We start from the raw sequence: 15,895 nt of genomic DNA on the forward strand, positions 1-15,895 counted from the left end.
GCTGCTTTCTTCCTGCCTGTTGACCAACTGCAGGAGATTCCCCCGGGTGAGTTCAGTAATCCACAATGAGGCGTTGGGTTTGTCACTTGACGCCCGGCCCACTGCCGCCTCACGCCGCTGTTTGCATTCCCGCAGGTGTTGATGACCGTGGGACGCGTGGAGAAGCTGTTCATGAGCCAGTGGCAGTGGGAGCGCGGGGACGTGGGGCGCCGCTGCTTAGAAGAAGGCGAGAGGAGGATGCTTTTTGAAAGGCAGCAGTTTGTTCTGCAGTTCTTCTTGGGCTTCCTCAGGATCAATCCCATGTCACGTGAGCAGAAGTTCGGCTCCGGAATGACCCTTCTATAGTTCCGACTCTCAAAATGCGAACCTGCAGCCGGCAGCCAGTTAAATGTCAAAGAGCTGATTCTGAAAACCGTCCTGATGAGACGTTTGCATCTACGCCCTGTTTAGCGACTCCTATGGTTCCAACCTGTGAGATTCTGCATACGACAGCGCCCTCTGCCTGGCCGTCCGACAGCCTGACCCGCATGTCTCCGTCCGCCTTCTCCAACTGCGTGGAGCTGATGGGCCGTGATCCGTACCTCGCGTCCTACCAGCGCATCCTGGTTCTCCAGAAGGTCAAAGAGGTGGGAGTCGCTGGTTGCACACTTCAGCCCGTTTTAGCAACCTGTGTTTAATTCAAGGCTCTCGTGTGTCGGCTCTATCTTTCATTTGCCCCCCCCCCCCCCCCCCCCATTGGAATAACCTGCCTTTGTGAAGATATACGGCGCAGTCTCCTCCTTTTCCCAGCCTCTCCTCGCCCAGCTGGGCGGAATAGCGCTGGAGATGTCAGTGGAGGAGCTGAGGAGCCTCCGCCTGACTGAGCGAAGGAGCATCGCTGCTCTGGGAGCCATCAGTGACTGGAACAAGAGTCAGGTAGAGCCAGGTGGCCTGTGAGACGCCACTGCGTTGAGTCCGGCGGGTCGTGACGCTGCGCTTTTCATCTCAGCTGCACGCGCTTTTCAACGCCGTGTTAAACGCCACCAGCCAGAGTCCGAGCCAGCTGGACTCCAGCATGCTGGTGGCGATGGGGCACATCGTGTGCGGAGCCGACGCCCTGGAGATGAATTTGTTCAACGCTGTTGAGTTCAGGTGAGCAACAGCCACTTCGCCCGAGACGTTTCGCGGCTGAACCGCTCTGCCTGCTTGACGGAGTCGCCCCCCCCCCCCCCCCCGCAGCAAGGCGGCGCTCTGGCTGGGTCAGCTCCAACTGTCCTGCTCAGAGACGCAGCTGGAGGCTCTCGTCAGGCTTCTGACCCACAGTCTCGCTTTTGGATTGACAAGTTCATGGGGAATGGATGTCTTCATCGAGATCGGAGTCCTGGCGGGTATTGTGCACCGCCTATATTGACTCTGAGAATGATTTGTCATTCATTTAGTGAATTGTTAGTCGTTGATTTCCGTTTTCGTGACTCAAACGTGTCACACTGTTCACAGCTGGCCTCCCAGACATCGCTATGTCAGCATTAGTGAAAGAACAAATCGAGGGAATCGCACCTAAGGCCATCCCACTGATACCGTCTGATAAGTTTGCCGTAAGCCGATTAACCGCTTCGAGACTAATTTTCATTTTACATTTTCCTGAAGCTGCTAGAAGGTTTTTTTTTTTTGGCATAACTTCTGTCGGTTGCTTCGCTTCCTCCAGGTGGTGTTTGACCAGAGGCTGATCGGCATGTTCTCCTATGAGCAGGCGGCAGCAGTGACTACGAAGCAGCTTGATGCTCTGTCACGTCTTCAGAAGACGGCTCTGGATATGGTGCTGACTCCCTGGGAGGACAGGCCCGTGGACTTCAGAGGTATAAAGCTTCTCTAAACTTGATCTCGGTCTCAAGGAAAGTCCTTGACCTGAAATTAAGTAATTCAAGGACTTTGTCTTATATGTATGAGAAAGTGTTTTTGTCGTTCTTGTTCAGACAAAATGTGTATTATGTGTTGAATATAGACTAAACTCTTTACATCTGAGGTTATGACCTCATTTTTAATATCTTAAATTACATTATACAGTCGTCCCTCGATTTAATGCTATATCGTGGGATTCTGCGGTACCTACACATTTTTAAATTTCCATTATTTTCATTAATTTATTGATAAAATAAGAATTTTCTAGCCTAAGAAAAATAAGACAGTAACATGATAAAAAACATATTACAACACATATACAGTACCAGTACGAGACCTGCGTGCGTTCCATGATAAACCAGCGACGACTGTACTCATTTTTATTAGACGCTGCATTCTGCAGTTAACACGCAAGGTGCACGTTTGTGTACCTTCTTGTGTACCACAGTTAGTAGAATATCACCACTGAGCAACTCCACAGAAATGTCAGAACTATACACAGTGCTCATGTAAATCCTTTGTCTGCGTTGCTCTTCGTGTGATTTGGTTTTGCTGTTTTCCTGCAGGGAAGTCGCTGGGTTTGGCACTGAGCCACAGTCGCCTGTGTCTCATGCTGGGACTGCTGATGCTGCTGATCGTCCCGTCCTGCCCCGGTGCATGACCTCACTCACCCCTGCTTGCAGCAGGATGCACCTTTTCACCAACATAAGCAAAATGGTCTCCTTTTTCTGTGAAATACCTTTTTAAAAATAACCAGCACTTAAGCATTTTTATGCCGATGAAGTTATTTCAGGATTATATAATTTATTTTATCCATTAGACGCTGGAGGAGTCAAAATTATAGTTCCTTTCACAAAAGATTTTTTTAAATGCACACGTCCTCTGAGGATAAAAACACAATAATGTGATTTACATATGGCTTTTTTTAAAAACAAATAACAATAAACCCCTGAACATCCCATTTCATTCACCTCAGGGATCTGTCGCCATAACCATCAAATCAACCCAAACACTTGATTTAACTACATATATCAAGTTGCTATGCTATGTTACAGAGTTATCTATTTTTGTGAAAAGATAATATAATATTTTTATCAGCGTAAGAGCTATAATGCTTGCTTAGAATCTGTAGAGTTGGCTTGATTTGATAATTCATCATGCTCGCGTGAGACCTGATTGTTTTGGTATTGTTTAGCTTCAGCCTATTTTTGCTGTGAAAAATTCATGCTGTAATAAATATAATACTAAATCAATACACTCAACCGGACTGCCTCTGATTGACTCTGTTAACATACTTTATTCTGTGATGGGGAAATGCTTTAAATGTCATTAATATTAACAGCTACCTTGTTTTTTTCTATAATATATGTTTACATATAGTTAGTGAGTGTATGCACCTCTAAAGACAAAAGGTAACGTGGTAATCTAACAAATAATATTTATTTAAATAAAGTCATAATTCCGTATAGACTTGCATTCAGGGCAGTTATTTATCTGCGTTTACTGCTTCGCTAAATAAAATAAAACATCCGCGTTGCCGTAGTCGTGTCATGTTTCCTTAAGCGGCAGTCATAACACGAGATAACCCCGCCCACTGAGTGACGTTTAGAAGATGGGAGGGACTTCTGGGGGTGGCCAACGGGCTGCAGCGCTCACTCCACTGTGAGCTTGTCAAACACAACCAACATGGCGGACTGGGGTGAGAAACTAAAGTTGGGAAGGCTCAGCGCTTGTACCCCACTAGCTTATTACAGTCGTTGTGTCTGCCGGTTTAAAGCGCCGTTTTATTAAATAAACTCTTTATCGAAATTCATATTGTCGTTTTTTTTTTTTTTTTACAGACGCTGACAACTTCGAGCCGGAGGAGCTGGATAAAAAGGCGGCAGAGGCGGACAAATGGGAAGGCGAAGACGAGGATGATGAAGTGAAGGTAAAGATGCGTGAGAAACGGTCGTTTACGCTGAGCTGAGCTTTTATTTCGGCTAGTGTATGTCAAACGATCTCGGGCTGCGCTGTCAATCCCGCTCTCCCGGTCTGTTAGCTTCGTGCTAGCTTAGCGTTAGCAGGCGGCTAACTCGCGTGGTTCACTTGGACTGCGAGTTCGAACGCAGCCATTTAAAACTGCTGGCGGAAGTTGGCGTCTTCGGAATAAACGTTAAAAATCGACGCACATATCGGTGGTTTGTATGTTTAAGGCGACATTGACTGTTGTCACCACGTTATTTTTGATAGCTGGCACTAGTTTCTTGACACCGTAGCTACAAGCTAACCTCACACCGGGCCACCTAGCTAGCACAGTGGCTAACTTCGCTCCCGGTTCAGTTTCCCTTTCGTCGTTTCTATGATCGCGTGGTTAACACGAGGAGTACGGAGTGATTAGCAGTTATAATAGATTGTTAGCCTTCCATTACTCAAACACTAACAGGAAGTAATTACAGCCTAGTGGCTGTTGTGGTCTCGGGCTTGGGTTACGTTCAACATGAGGCTCGGGTTAGCTTGCGATCAGATGGAATCATCATCCGGAGTGATGACTCGACCGTCGGCCTATGACTTCCCTTCGTTACGGCAGGCTATTGGTAGGAGCTGGTGCTTATACGGTCGCTTTTGATTGGATGGTTGCCATGGTAGTTGTCCAGAAACCTCAGATCATTGACTGGGGGGGGGGGGGGGGGAGAGTGCTGGGGGGTAGAGGCCTCTTCAATTGTTCTCTTTATGCAACATATGGTGCCCAAATTAAGGCCAGCAGGGATTTTGTGTCCTCTGCTGCACCAGGTGTGGTTTTGTTCAGTAAACGCATTCAAAAGCGGTTAGGAACGGGTTAACACACCTAAAAGAAAAGCATTTATAATCCCAAATGGGTTTACAGAAGTCCACTCATTAAATCGGTTAATCCGGTTGCTGTTTCTAATTTAAATTTGTGAATTTATTTATGACCCGCCTTTGCTTGCCGAATGACAGTAAAAACCTCACTGAATACCTTTTATTGTATGTATTAACATGGTTTTTGGATCAATTTCCAGCATTGGTAATGCTTAGATTATTTCATTTGAGCGTTATCTAATCAACCAAGTATGGGTGGAATCATCTTTTAGGTTTCTTTCAAGTAATATATAATAAAGAAAGATTAATTAAACATCATGCAGGACAAAGAAGCTGATTGTATCGACAATTAACTTTGTTCCTCTTCCATTTCTTTAATGCAAATGTTCTTCAATGCATCAAGAGTTTTTATGCTGAGATGCAGCAGGTTCAGATTTATTGATCGTACACTAAAACAGTAAAATCTTACTGCTATAATCTCTACACTGAATTGTAATAAATGAGGATACTTCTGTAGCATTCAGATTTGACTCACTGAGCGTCTTTTGGATACACAAATTCTCTGTTCCTGTTGTGAGTTACGTTTATGATGCAGGCTTGTCTGAATCCGTTATTTAAATAAGGACTTATTTTAAAGTATGTTTTTCTAGGGTGGTGCATTGCTGTTTGTACATATGTTGAATATTTTAGTAGGACGTAAAGGGATACGACTTCTGCAATTTTTCTGTTATTTTACTTGCATATGTTTACACATTTATTTTAGTTTTTACACAATATTCCTTTGTCATTTGCATAATTATGACATCATCCCATCTTTTTATTCACAGGACAACTGGGATGATGACGAAGTGGAGAAAAAGGCAGAGGTGATCAAAGCAGGTATGGTCTCTAAAGTCTTGATACAGTAGCTGAATTGGTTTTTATTGAATTGCGTTTTTGTGAAAATGTAATTTGTCGTTTCATTATTTCATGTTCATTTTCAGAGCCAAAGGTTTCTGAAAAGAAAAAGTTACTCGAAAAGATCAAAGAAAAAGAAAAGAAAGCAAAGAGAGAAGAGGAGGAGCTGAGGCAGACACAGTTGGAAGAAAAAGTAAGATTTTTATTTTTAATGACAAACTGTTCTCCATTTTTACACACAATTGTTGCCCTCACTGATGTTCTAACATTTCCTTCATGACTTCACAGGAAGCTCTCTCTCCTGAAGAAGAAGCTGCAGAGAAACAAAGAGTTCAGAAATTACAGGAAGATTCAGATTTGGAGCTAGCAAAGGATGCTTTTGGTAAATTATAATCTTAACCGAAAAAAACCCTTTCGTTTAACGGGAGCTGCAACAACCACACGCATAATCGCTGCTTCCGTTTGTTCTTTGAGCTTTTTAAAATGTTTACATTCTCTCAGGCGACAGCCCGACTTCAAACAGCGTCGCTGGCATCGACGCCATGTGTCCATCCTCCAGAGAAGATTTCGTGGAGTTTGAAAAACTGCTGAAAGAGAAGATTTCCCAGTTTGAAAAATCTGTGCATTATTCCAATTTCTTGGAATCATTGTTTAGGGAACTCTGTATTTCATGTAAGTCCAGCAACACTAGTATTTATTACTGTATTAGTACCTATTTTTAAAATTCAGTCAAAGCGGGCTTCTTGATTTACGTTTTCTTTTGTCCTCCCAACAGTGGAAGTAGATGATTTGAAGAAAGTCAGTAATTCTCTGTCTGTCCTTCTTATTGAAAAGCAAAAACAAGAGAAAGTAAGTAGCTGAAAGCATTTCTGTCCGATAACTGCCGGCGTTCAGACGGGGCTGCTGTTAAATCTAAAACTCCTCATCTTACAGCAAAACAAGGCAAAGAAGAAGAAGAAAGGCGTCGTCGCCGGAGGCGGCTTGAAGGCGCAGATGAGAGATGACCTTGACTATGCCGAGTTTGACGGTGGTTACGGCCAAGATTATGACGACTTCATGTGATGCAGGCTCCATCACGACTGCCCCCCCCCCCCACCTGACAGTCAGAAATGCAGCTGTACCTTTGTCATGCTGTCCAGCGCCATCCTGGAAAATCTGAACTATGTTTTGCCCGTTTCATTTTGCTTCAATGAGGGACGATACCGAGAAGCGCTCAGTTTCCGCTCTTTGCTTTCGATCGCCTTTTCTGTCTCACCCAGCCTCGACTGTCATTCTCTGAAACGCACGTTTATTTGGTGACCCAGCTTCGAAGGAGGAAACGGGGACTGCTGGGCTTTCGTGGGGCTCATTTGTTTTTCTCTTTTTATTAAATGTTGCTCCTTTACAAATGGCAGATATTGGTGTGACGTGGAAAGACAAGGTTCTATGCAAATTCTCTGACCAGAATATGTATATAATATCGGTCTCACTTACCTGTGGGCGGCTCTGACAGGAAAGTATATAGTATCTATAACCTCGGTTGCCAAATTCAGAATTATTCAGTCCCGTCGTCTGACTCTTAAAAAGAATTGCATTGTGGGTGATTTCGCCAAAGGGACAGACCATTTTAAAAGACTTAAACTGTGGAATATTCATGGAATAATGGAGAAAAGAGTGAAAGATAATTTTGGTGGCATGATTAAAAATGTACGTTACTAATTTGATTTGTACCGATTCAGAAAACGTGTGGCTCAGGTGGAATCTGGTCTCCTGATCATTGCTTCTTCTGGCTTGTATCAAGTGTGATGAGGAGCTGGTTCTGATGGGCTTTACCCCCCCCCCCCCCCCCAACACTTCTTCACAACGGCCTGCAGTCAGTTACGAAGGGCATATTACTGCTGTGCTTACGGTTGACCGGTTTCAGTGTTCTCTGGACGATCGGATTCACAGTGCAGGAAATAAACGCTGCAGTGTTTTTTTAAGCATTTAATTTAATAAACCGCTGATCGAAAGTACATTTTCTGTCTGTCCTCATTGACTATGCGAATGAAAACTATCTTATGCATTTTGTAATAAATATCTATTTACAGTTTCAAGTAAATACCACAGTATAGTTGAAAATATAAGAGGAAAATAAAAGTAGTTATAGCAGGAAAACACTCGAGTATAAACTCCGGACGTTCTTATGTGACCCTCGCTGACCTTCCTCTCCCATCTCTCCGTGTTCCCGCGGGGTCTCTGGTGCTGCGCCGCCGGCTGTTGGCTCTTTGCCGCCGCCTCTCTCCTCTTGCCACGCCTATCGCCGTCTGACCCTGTAACCCCTGCAGGACCTGGAACACGCTCTGCTGCGTCGCCTCCCGGTCGCCGCAGGTGAACGTCAGAGCGACGCCCTCGTTGCACTTCATGACGCGAGACGTGCCGTCGGACGTGCCGTCGAAGCAGCGCCCGAGGGCGATCTCCTTGGCTTTCCTGGGATCCTGGTCCGTCACCGTGTAAATCCCGTAGTTGTGGCCCAGAGGGTCCAGCGGCGCCAGCATGGTGAACTCGTTGGTGTCGTTGTTGACGGCCAGGGGGAGGTGGTTGACCAGGTACTCCTGTAGCATCGCGTTCACGTGGTCTCGCCTGCAGCTTCCTTGCGGCGCCACCTTCACCAGCGTGCGATCGACGCGCTCCTGGTCGTACAGCATGCCGCTGCACTTGAACTCCAGGCACACGGCCGAAACGGCGGCGCGGTCCTTGTCTCGGATGCTGCGCGTGTCCCGGAGTCCGTACAGCTGGCCCACGGTCCTCGGGTGGGTCCCGCCCATGTTGCGGGACCTCAGGTTCATCTCATGCGGGCCGGTGATCTTGACTTTGACGTAACACGCCCGGTACTCCGTGGGCTTGGGCCACCAGCTCAGGTAGTCCTCCGTCCAGCTCATCGGGTCGTCTTCGTTGAACGGCACCGTGTTGTAATCGTAACCGTCTCCTTCCACCCTCGAGAAACGGAAATGCGAAGCGCTGAATGTCGCCTCCTCGCATTCTTTCAACTTCTCAAATGCGTAAACGGGCCCGTTGCCTTCCTCGGCCGCGTTGGCGCTCGGCTTTGCCACGCTGATGCTGAAGGCGGTCTTCTTCGCTCGTGCGTTTTCGTGGTCTGACCGTCTGTAGTTTAGCTTGTCCAGGTACGGCTGAGGCACTCCGACGAGGGCGGGGTTGAGTTTGGGCGCAGATTGCACGGCCTCCAGATCCTCTCCACCGAGGTTGGCCATGACGTAGGCGGAATAGGCGTCGGGCTTGTCCTCGTCACAGAAAGCGGGCAGGCAGGCGCCGTTGGAGCCGGTCACGACGCTGTCAAAGCGACCCCAGGCTCGTGGGTTTGTGGCGTATCCTGCTGCGGGCTCCATATTTATGAGACTCACGACGACTCCCTCCACCTGCTCGCTGGGCGTGAAGCGCTCGCTGCGGAAGGCCCTCACCTTCACGTAGCACCTGCGATTCTCTGGGACGTCCAAGTTAAAGAGACGTCTCTCTCTGATCTCCATGTTCCCGATCAGAAAGGTCCTCTCCTCCCTTTTCCCTCTGGCTTTCCTCTCCACCCGAAGACTTCCCTCCTCCTCCCACAGCCCAGTATCGGGGTTCAGCGACCACAGCTTCATGGCATGGAGATGCTCAGACATTTGCACCTGGGCGGAGTCCAGGAGCACCTTCACTTCCCCTGCGTTTAGGGGCTCGTTGTTTTCCTCGCCCCTAAAGTCAACGGAGAACATCCCGTAGGTTCTCAGAGGCAGCGTGTCGCCCTCGTCGCCTATGAAGTTGAGGTCACTTTGAGATGCAGCGGCCGTCGACACGTCTCTGGGGTCCAGGAATGTCACGCTAGCATTTACGTTACCAGTGAAGACTTCGCCCTTTTCTGTGTAGAAGGAGTTCGGAGGGATCTGGATTTGAACCATCGCCTCCTGACCCTCCACTTCCCCGAGCTCCAGGGTGTTGCTTTCCGCTGCGCTGATGGTCACGGGGGCCTTCTTCCTTAAAAGCTTGATCTCATGGAAAACAGAGCCTCCTCTCGTGTTAAATGGGAGAACCTTCGTGGTGTCGACAAATTTCTGCATGTTGTCCACAAAGATCAGGACCAGCCTCTCTGTGTCCACGGGAACCGGGACGGAGAACGTCCCTTTGTATCCTGTACGGCTGATTCTGAGTCCGTTCATCAAGATGTGTCCAAACCTCATAGGCTCGCCGTTGTCGGCGGCGACAACCCTTCCGTGAACAAAGGCCTTGGTGTCCACGCATTTCTGGCAGCCGCACTGTGTCGCCACCTTGGCGGGCAGCTGGTAGCCCCGGCACGCGATCTTCCGTTCCTCCGTCTTTCGCACACCGCAGCAGTACGCCGAGTTGTCTTTGCACCTGATGCCGTTGTCCAGCTTTCCAGAGCACGGCCTGGAGGGACACTTGCCCACGTTGTAGGAAAGGGAGTCGGTGCCGTTTTGCCGGCAGTCATGTGGGAGACGGATGAAGTGGGATTCAGGTTTGGGATCGCATGAATTCTCTTCTCTACCTGTAAGAGATGGAATCACAGGAGCGATTTTGTTAGCTCCTCCCTGGTTATATAATCCGCTCCAGCCATTCTCCCGTGTCTGTAAAGTTATCGATGATGACACACCTAAGACCTTGAGCGTCGCCGGTTTGGTCTTGATGAGCCCAGACGGGCCGCTCGCTCTGCAGTGGTACAGCCCAGTCTGCTCGGGACGCAGGTGCTTCAGGACCAGCGTGCTGTCGAAGCGCTGCTCCAGGAGGCTGTCGTTATGAAACCTGTGGAGGGGAAGCAAAGCCGTGAATACTACAAACTACTTCCTGCTTGTCCCGTGAGGGGTTGCCACAGCAACCCAACCTCCTCCACTTCACCCTGTCCTTTGCATCGTCAGCCACTCTCATGTCCCTCCCTCACTACGTCCATGTATCTTCTCCTGGGTCGTCCTCTAGCCCTGTTCCCTGGCAGTTCCATCCTCAACATCCTTCTACCGATGTAGTCAGTGAATAATTCATATTATTGGAAACCGGAGAAAACGGACGAGGGACACCATCCCATCCCGACATTGGGTGTATCCGGTGAGCGTTTTGTGGACATCCCACCATTGGTACTTGTCCGGCGGCGGCGTTCCTGCCACTTTGCAGCAGAAGGCAGCAGCTTGGCCCTCCCTCCTGACCTTGCTCTCCGGGCTACTCAACACGTGAAGCTTCTCTGTTGGAGACAGACGTTTACGTTACTTATCTACCTTCAAAGACAAGGGGAATGATAACCGGCGCTTCTGGCTGGACCTGTTCTCTTTAGCTGGACGCCGAGGACAGACACTTGTTCAGCACTGTGAGCCACGAGGACGCGGAGGGGGGCGTGGCCCCGCAGGCTGACCGTCAGCGTGGCGTTGCCGTCGGGACAGATGCCGGGGATACGGAAATGACCGTTATGGTCACTTAGGGCGAGGAGACTTCCAGAGCGAGCGATGGTAGCCCCTTCAGCGCTGAGACCGCCGGCGCCACGGACAGAACCCAGAAGGATGTGTTCTTCACACTGGCATGAATCACACTCAGCATTTGCTCTTCCCATTGGGCAATGCAGAATGCAATCTAAGGAGCGGAATCAAACAAGGTTAGCCATTTTGAAATTAAGGCGGAAGAACGGTCGGTCCAGCTAAACCCAGTCTGACCTTCCTTCTTGCACTCGGCTCCATTGCATTCCTTTCTTTCCACTTTGGGCCCGATGCAAGGCGCAGAGAGAGACGGACAGATTCGGGAGCGCAGTTGAACCCCCACCCAACCGCAGGGGGCGGGGCATCTGCTCCAGTCTGACCACGTACCCCAGGTAGCCGGAATGTCCCCGCTCTTTTCTGCTGGAGTAGAAAGTAGAATAATACGTTAGGAAAGATAATTGATCTTTAGTTAGCAGGTGTTGGAGTTAGCGGTGAGGATGGATCTTTAGTTAGCAGGTGTTGGAGTTAGCGGTGAGGGATGATCTTTAGTTAGCAGGTGTTGGAGTTAGCGGTGAGGGATGATCTTTAGTTAGCAGGTGTTGGAGTTAGCGGTGAGGGATGATCTTTAGTTAGCAGGTGTTGGAGTTAGCGGTGAGGATGGATCTTTAGTTAGCAGGTGTTGGAGTTAGCGGTGAGGGATGATCTTTAGTTAGCAGGTGTTGGAGTTAGCGGTGAGGGATGATCTTTAGTTAGCAGGTGTTGGAGTTAGCGGTGAGGGATGATCTTTAGTTAGCAGGTGTTGGAGTTAGCGGTGAGGATAGATCTTTAGTTAGCAGGTGTTGGAGTTAGCGGTGAGGATTGATCTTTAGTTAGCAGGTGTTGGAGTTAGCGGTGAGCGTTTCGGGCTCCAGTGAGTGTTTGAGTGTTGGAAGGCGTTTCCAGACTGAACCTTCGGGACAGAGGAACCGCACTGCGTAGTTGGAGCAGTTGCGATCGGGCCCCTGCTCCTCGTTGAGGCACCAGAAGCCCACGGTGGGGTCCGCGTGGACCCTCTCCCCGGTTTCGCGGACCGGGACCCATTCAGTGGTTCTGGCTTCTATTGCTTTTGGATGACGGCACACTCGGGTACGGTAGTAAAAGCGAATGGCGTCCAGCTGCTCGTAGTCGCCGAGCCCGCCGGGGTGATCGACATTGAACCACGTGGTCCAATCGGAGCTGCCTGTGCACAAAGTTAACAAACGAAGGTGGGTTAGGGTTAAATGCAGCATCAATAAATGAAGGGGGACGTTTTCACGCTACCGTCAGGGCGATGCGTGGAACCCGTCCGGCCGCTGTCTGTCCCCCAAGACGCTGAAAGACACGCCAAAACGGGACATCAGTGCTGTTTAATTCAAAGTAATAAACAATAAACAACAACAATCAGACCCACCTTGAGCTGAAACTCCTACAACAGTGGCTGTTGTGATTCCCAGGATGAGAAGCGTCCACGCCGACATTCTAACACCCCCCCCCCCCCCGCTAAGTCTGACTCTTGAACCTTCACCTCTTCTGATGTCGGCTTCACCCACGGATCTCCAAAGAACACGCCGTCCAGGACGGAGCGCCAGTCTGGTGGGAAAATCGAGACGGACCGTCGACGGGTTTTCTGCCTGTGGACATAAACTAGAGTAGATAGACGACTGAAATCCGTTTCTGCAATGAAAGATAAAGTCCACCCCCCCGACTCGGATTACACATCTGTGATAGCAATCATCATTTATCAATGGAGCCTAAAACATTTCTGCATCCATTGCTGCTATGGATGCTATCCAAACACACACACACACACACACACACACACGTCATGTTTGCTTTAACGTTTAACTTTTGGACATGCGATGGATGAATCTGCAACAATTAGAATAAAAACCATTCAAGCTGCCTGAAAGGATTCAAATTAAAGCCTTTAGTGTTTAAAATGATGAGAATTAAATTGAGTTTTAAAATGCCCGTTTCACAGATTTAATCCGTCTCTCTTACCTTCTTGCTTGTTTCACTATTCCTGGAGTTGAGCTCTTGGATTCAGAGTTTTCTTGGATTGCGCTTCTTAAATTCTCTCCCTTTTTTCTTTCTTAAATTTCTCTATCTTTTCTCTGCACCTCCTCCTCTGTTACTCCCTCCAGATCCACACGCTCCTTATATAACCTCCCTGCCTCCAGCAGCCCTCCCTCTTCTCCTTCCGAGGTTCTCCTGATGGTTCTTCGTCTTCCCGGAACCAAAGAATCTCGTGTTTAGAGCATCGACAGCTGGGATAGGATGGAACACATTTTAATACATTGAACAGTTCAGATTTGCTTTTGTCAAATGGTGTGGAATAATCTCATTAATCCTGCCCCCCCCCTGCTGACGTCCAAACAGGCACAGACCTATTTTAGCCTTTTGCCAAATTGGAAATATTCTATTTAGTCTACATTTTTAGATTCCTTAAACTTTACATTAAGTCATATTTTTATTGTTTAAAAGCATCATCTTTGCATACAAATAAAAACATGTTTAATGTGATTTTAGTTTTTGTTTAAGTGTCTTTTTTTTATACTTTCCTTTCTTTCCCTCGGAATCTGGCATCAACGTTAAATTCTTGACATTTCGACCCCCCCCCCCCCCCCCCCCAAAAGGCAGATGTTCTAGCGGTTTGTCGTTTTTCTTCTTCACTGTTTTACAGCAAGAGAAAAGCTGCGCTGCGATTTTTAAGATAAATCTTTTTGTGTTTTATCTCGAATCTAACATTAAAATGAACTTTTTGCATTCCTTTAATTTAAACGACATCGACGCCGCAGTGCCAGAAACCTTTCTGTGTTCTGATTCTCGTTCTCGACTTCTGCGATCCAGATCCTGGAGACGACGTGTTCTGGTAACAGGAGACGTGTAATCCTTGTACACGCATCGAAAAGTCTCTTCCTCCTCCCACGACTTCTCTACAGGACCCCCCCCCCCTGTGTCTTTCAAAGCCCCTAATGACAATAACAGAAGTTGTTCTGCATACTTGTTCTGGTAGAGTCATCAAATGGACCGACCATGTCCTTGTCTGTTCTGGACAAGCATGTGAAGTTTTTTTTTACTACGTGTCATTTTTTTCACAGACAGATAAATAACATAAAGACAGAAGAAGGATATTTATAGGAGACCTGAGTTGGAAATTGTCTCAAGGCCCAAAAGGGGGTGCGTTCCCACTGCGCTGTTTGCTCCCTTTAAAACGGACCAGAGTTCCTTTTCTCGGATAATCCGCTCCGTTTGGGCCAGTGGGAACGCGCCTCCGGACTCTGGAGAGGATCAAAAAAGTCCGCCTGAAAAGGAGGGTCTCGGTCCCTTTCAGCTGAGCAAAGGACGGAGCAACGTACGTAGTGACGTGGTGACGCTCTACGCGGTGCGTCGCCGGAAGAGGAAGTACAGCGAGCACTACAAGCTGCTCCAAAAAAAATAAAAGTGGCGAAATATGCACTGCTGTGTGTAGATTTCATTAACTAAATATACGTTATAATACTTTAATATTTTTTTCCGAACCAGCTACGTATCACCGGTAACTGACGCGACTTCTCCCCGCAGCTCCACGGCGCTTTAACACAGCCCAGCGCGGAGCGGAGAGTCAGCTGATCGGCAGCGATAGTTTCTCATTCCGTTGTTCTGAACTGATCCGGAGACTTTACGGATCCACAGCGACTTTGTGTTTGTTAAAAACGACTAGCGTTGTGTAACATTTATGATTTAGGCCAGAACAAAATGAGATTCCCTCCCTAAAGGAGCAGCCGTCTGGCGCACAAAAAAAAAAAAAAAAAAACATGGGAGAGGGCGGGACTTCCCCTTCTACTTTGTCCAATCGACGAGCGCCCTTTTCAGCCACGCGACGTTGCTCCGAAAGTTCGTTCCGTGAAGAAATCACGGTGGGAACGCAGACCTTTCAGCGAATTATAAATGCAGGAATTTGCTCCCAAAGGAACCGAGTCCTCTTGGCGCAGTGGGAACGCACCCTGATTCTAATTCTGCTCGAAGCTCAATCTTTAGAAAATGCCTCGACTGCATAGCAAAGAAAAACAACAACAACAAAAGTAGCGGTTCGGTAAATGTCACATTAACACGCCTTGGATCATTTCCGTCATATTTCAATTGTGAAATCCTCTGTAGAACAGAGGATTTAAATAAAATACAATGTTTAGTAAATAAAAAAGGAAGCGATCAACAACGTCACAAACAACCAAGAGGCGTCCTAGAATAAGACCCTGTGGAGCACAATGGGCCAAGGCCGGTGGGCCGGTATGAGTTTAGCTTGCTTGACCCATTATCCAGCCCCCCCCCCCCCCCTCAAATGGAATATCAATAGGAAGAATTCACACTTTGATCCAGTTGTTAGAAGGATAACATTTATTCAGTCTTTCCCAAGATAAAAGACAGGAAACTCAACCGACGGAAAAAATGCTCAACATGTGTTTCCACGAGGCTGAAATGGTCAAAGCTGGCTGCAGCTTCAAAGAGGAAGGAGGAACTATTTCCAGATGATTCACCCATACTCAGGGAGAAAGTTCAAGCAGTGGGAAGAAAGATAATTCTTGGACTTGCTCTTCTACTAAAGACAATCCGAAATGTAATTGACTGGCTTCTTGCTTCCCACGGTCCCAACGATATAGTCCCCGTCTCTCCTCTGGACATGTCCAAACCATCCAAGTCTGTCTTCTCTGGCCTTGTCTCCAGAACGTCTAACCTTCACTGTCCCTCTTATTGTCTCATTTCTAATCCAACCTGGTCCCTCCCAAGGAGAACCTCAGCATCTCCATCTCCTCCACTTCTAGCTCCGCCTCCTGTCTCTAAGCCGTCCATCATGTCAAAATGTCAAGCAATAACAA

The 15,895-nt window shown here is 47.9% G+C and overlaps 3 protein-coding genes across 3 annotated transcripts in view; 2 read left to right on the plus strand and 1 right to left on the minus strand.

Moving 5' to 3' along the window:
• The window catches only part of strc1 (stereocilin 1), a 12,913-nt gene extending 10,374 nt beyond the window's left edge, over positions 1-2,539 (plus strand). Inside the window, exons 19-27 of the mRNA XM_068740883.1 lie at positions 34-46; positions 136-307; positions 451-626; positions 760-915; positions 989-1,131; positions 1,219-1,367; positions 1,477-1,574; positions 1,685-1,835; positions 2,445-2,539. Of these exons, the coding sequence (XP_068596984.1) occupies positions 34-46; positions 136-307; positions 451-626; positions 760-915; positions 989-1,131; positions 1,219-1,367; positions 1,477-1,574; positions 1,685-1,835; positions 2,445-2,539 (1,153 nt within the window). The remainder of the gene's footprint in view (positions 1-33; positions 47-135; positions 308-450; positions 627-759; positions 916-988; positions 1,132-1,218; positions 1,368-1,476; positions 1,575-1,684; positions 1,836-2,444) is intronic.
• Positions 2,540-3,524: 985 nt separating this feature from the next.
• eif3jb (eukaryotic translation initiation factor 3, subunit Jb) lies at positions 3,525-7,591 on the plus strand. Its single transcript, XM_068747447.1, has 8 exons — positions 3,525-3,577; positions 3,720-3,808; positions 5,526-5,577; positions 5,682-5,788; positions 5,884-5,977; positions 6,097-6,267; positions 6,371-6,444; positions 6,529-7,591. Exons 1-8 carry the CDS (start codon positions 3,565-3,567, stop codon positions 6,655-6,657), a joined length of 729 nt encoding a protein of 242 aa, XP_068603548.1. The 5' UTR covers positions 3,525-3,564; the 3' UTR covers positions 6,658-7,591.
• cilp (cartilage intermediate layer protein, nucleotide pyrophosphohydrolase) lies at positions 7,381-12,517 on the minus strand. The gene is made up of 8 exons (XM_068747336.1): positions 12,451-12,517; positions 12,321-12,371; positions 11,971-12,240; positions 11,259-11,438; positions 10,873-11,178; positions 10,687-10,795; positions 10,217-10,365; positions 7,381-10,111 (listed from the first exon to the last, which is right to left on the minus strand). The coding sequence occupies exons 1-8, from the start codon at positions 12,515-12,517 to the stop codon at positions 7,758-7,760; spliced, it is 3,486 nt and encodes a 1,161-aa protein (XP_068603437.1). The 3' UTR covers positions 7,381-7,757.
• Positions 12,518-15,895: the final 3,378 nt, after the last annotated feature.

Source organism: Brachionichthys hirsutus, chromosome 1 (genome assembly GCF_040956055.1).
Source record: "Brachionichthys hirsutus isolate HB-005 chromosome 1, CSIRO-AGI_Bhir_v1, whole genome shotgun sequence".
Classification (NCBI taxonomy): domain Eukaryota; kingdom Metazoa; phylum Chordata; class Actinopteri; order Lophiiformes; family Brachionichthyidae; genus Brachionichthys; species Brachionichthys hirsutus.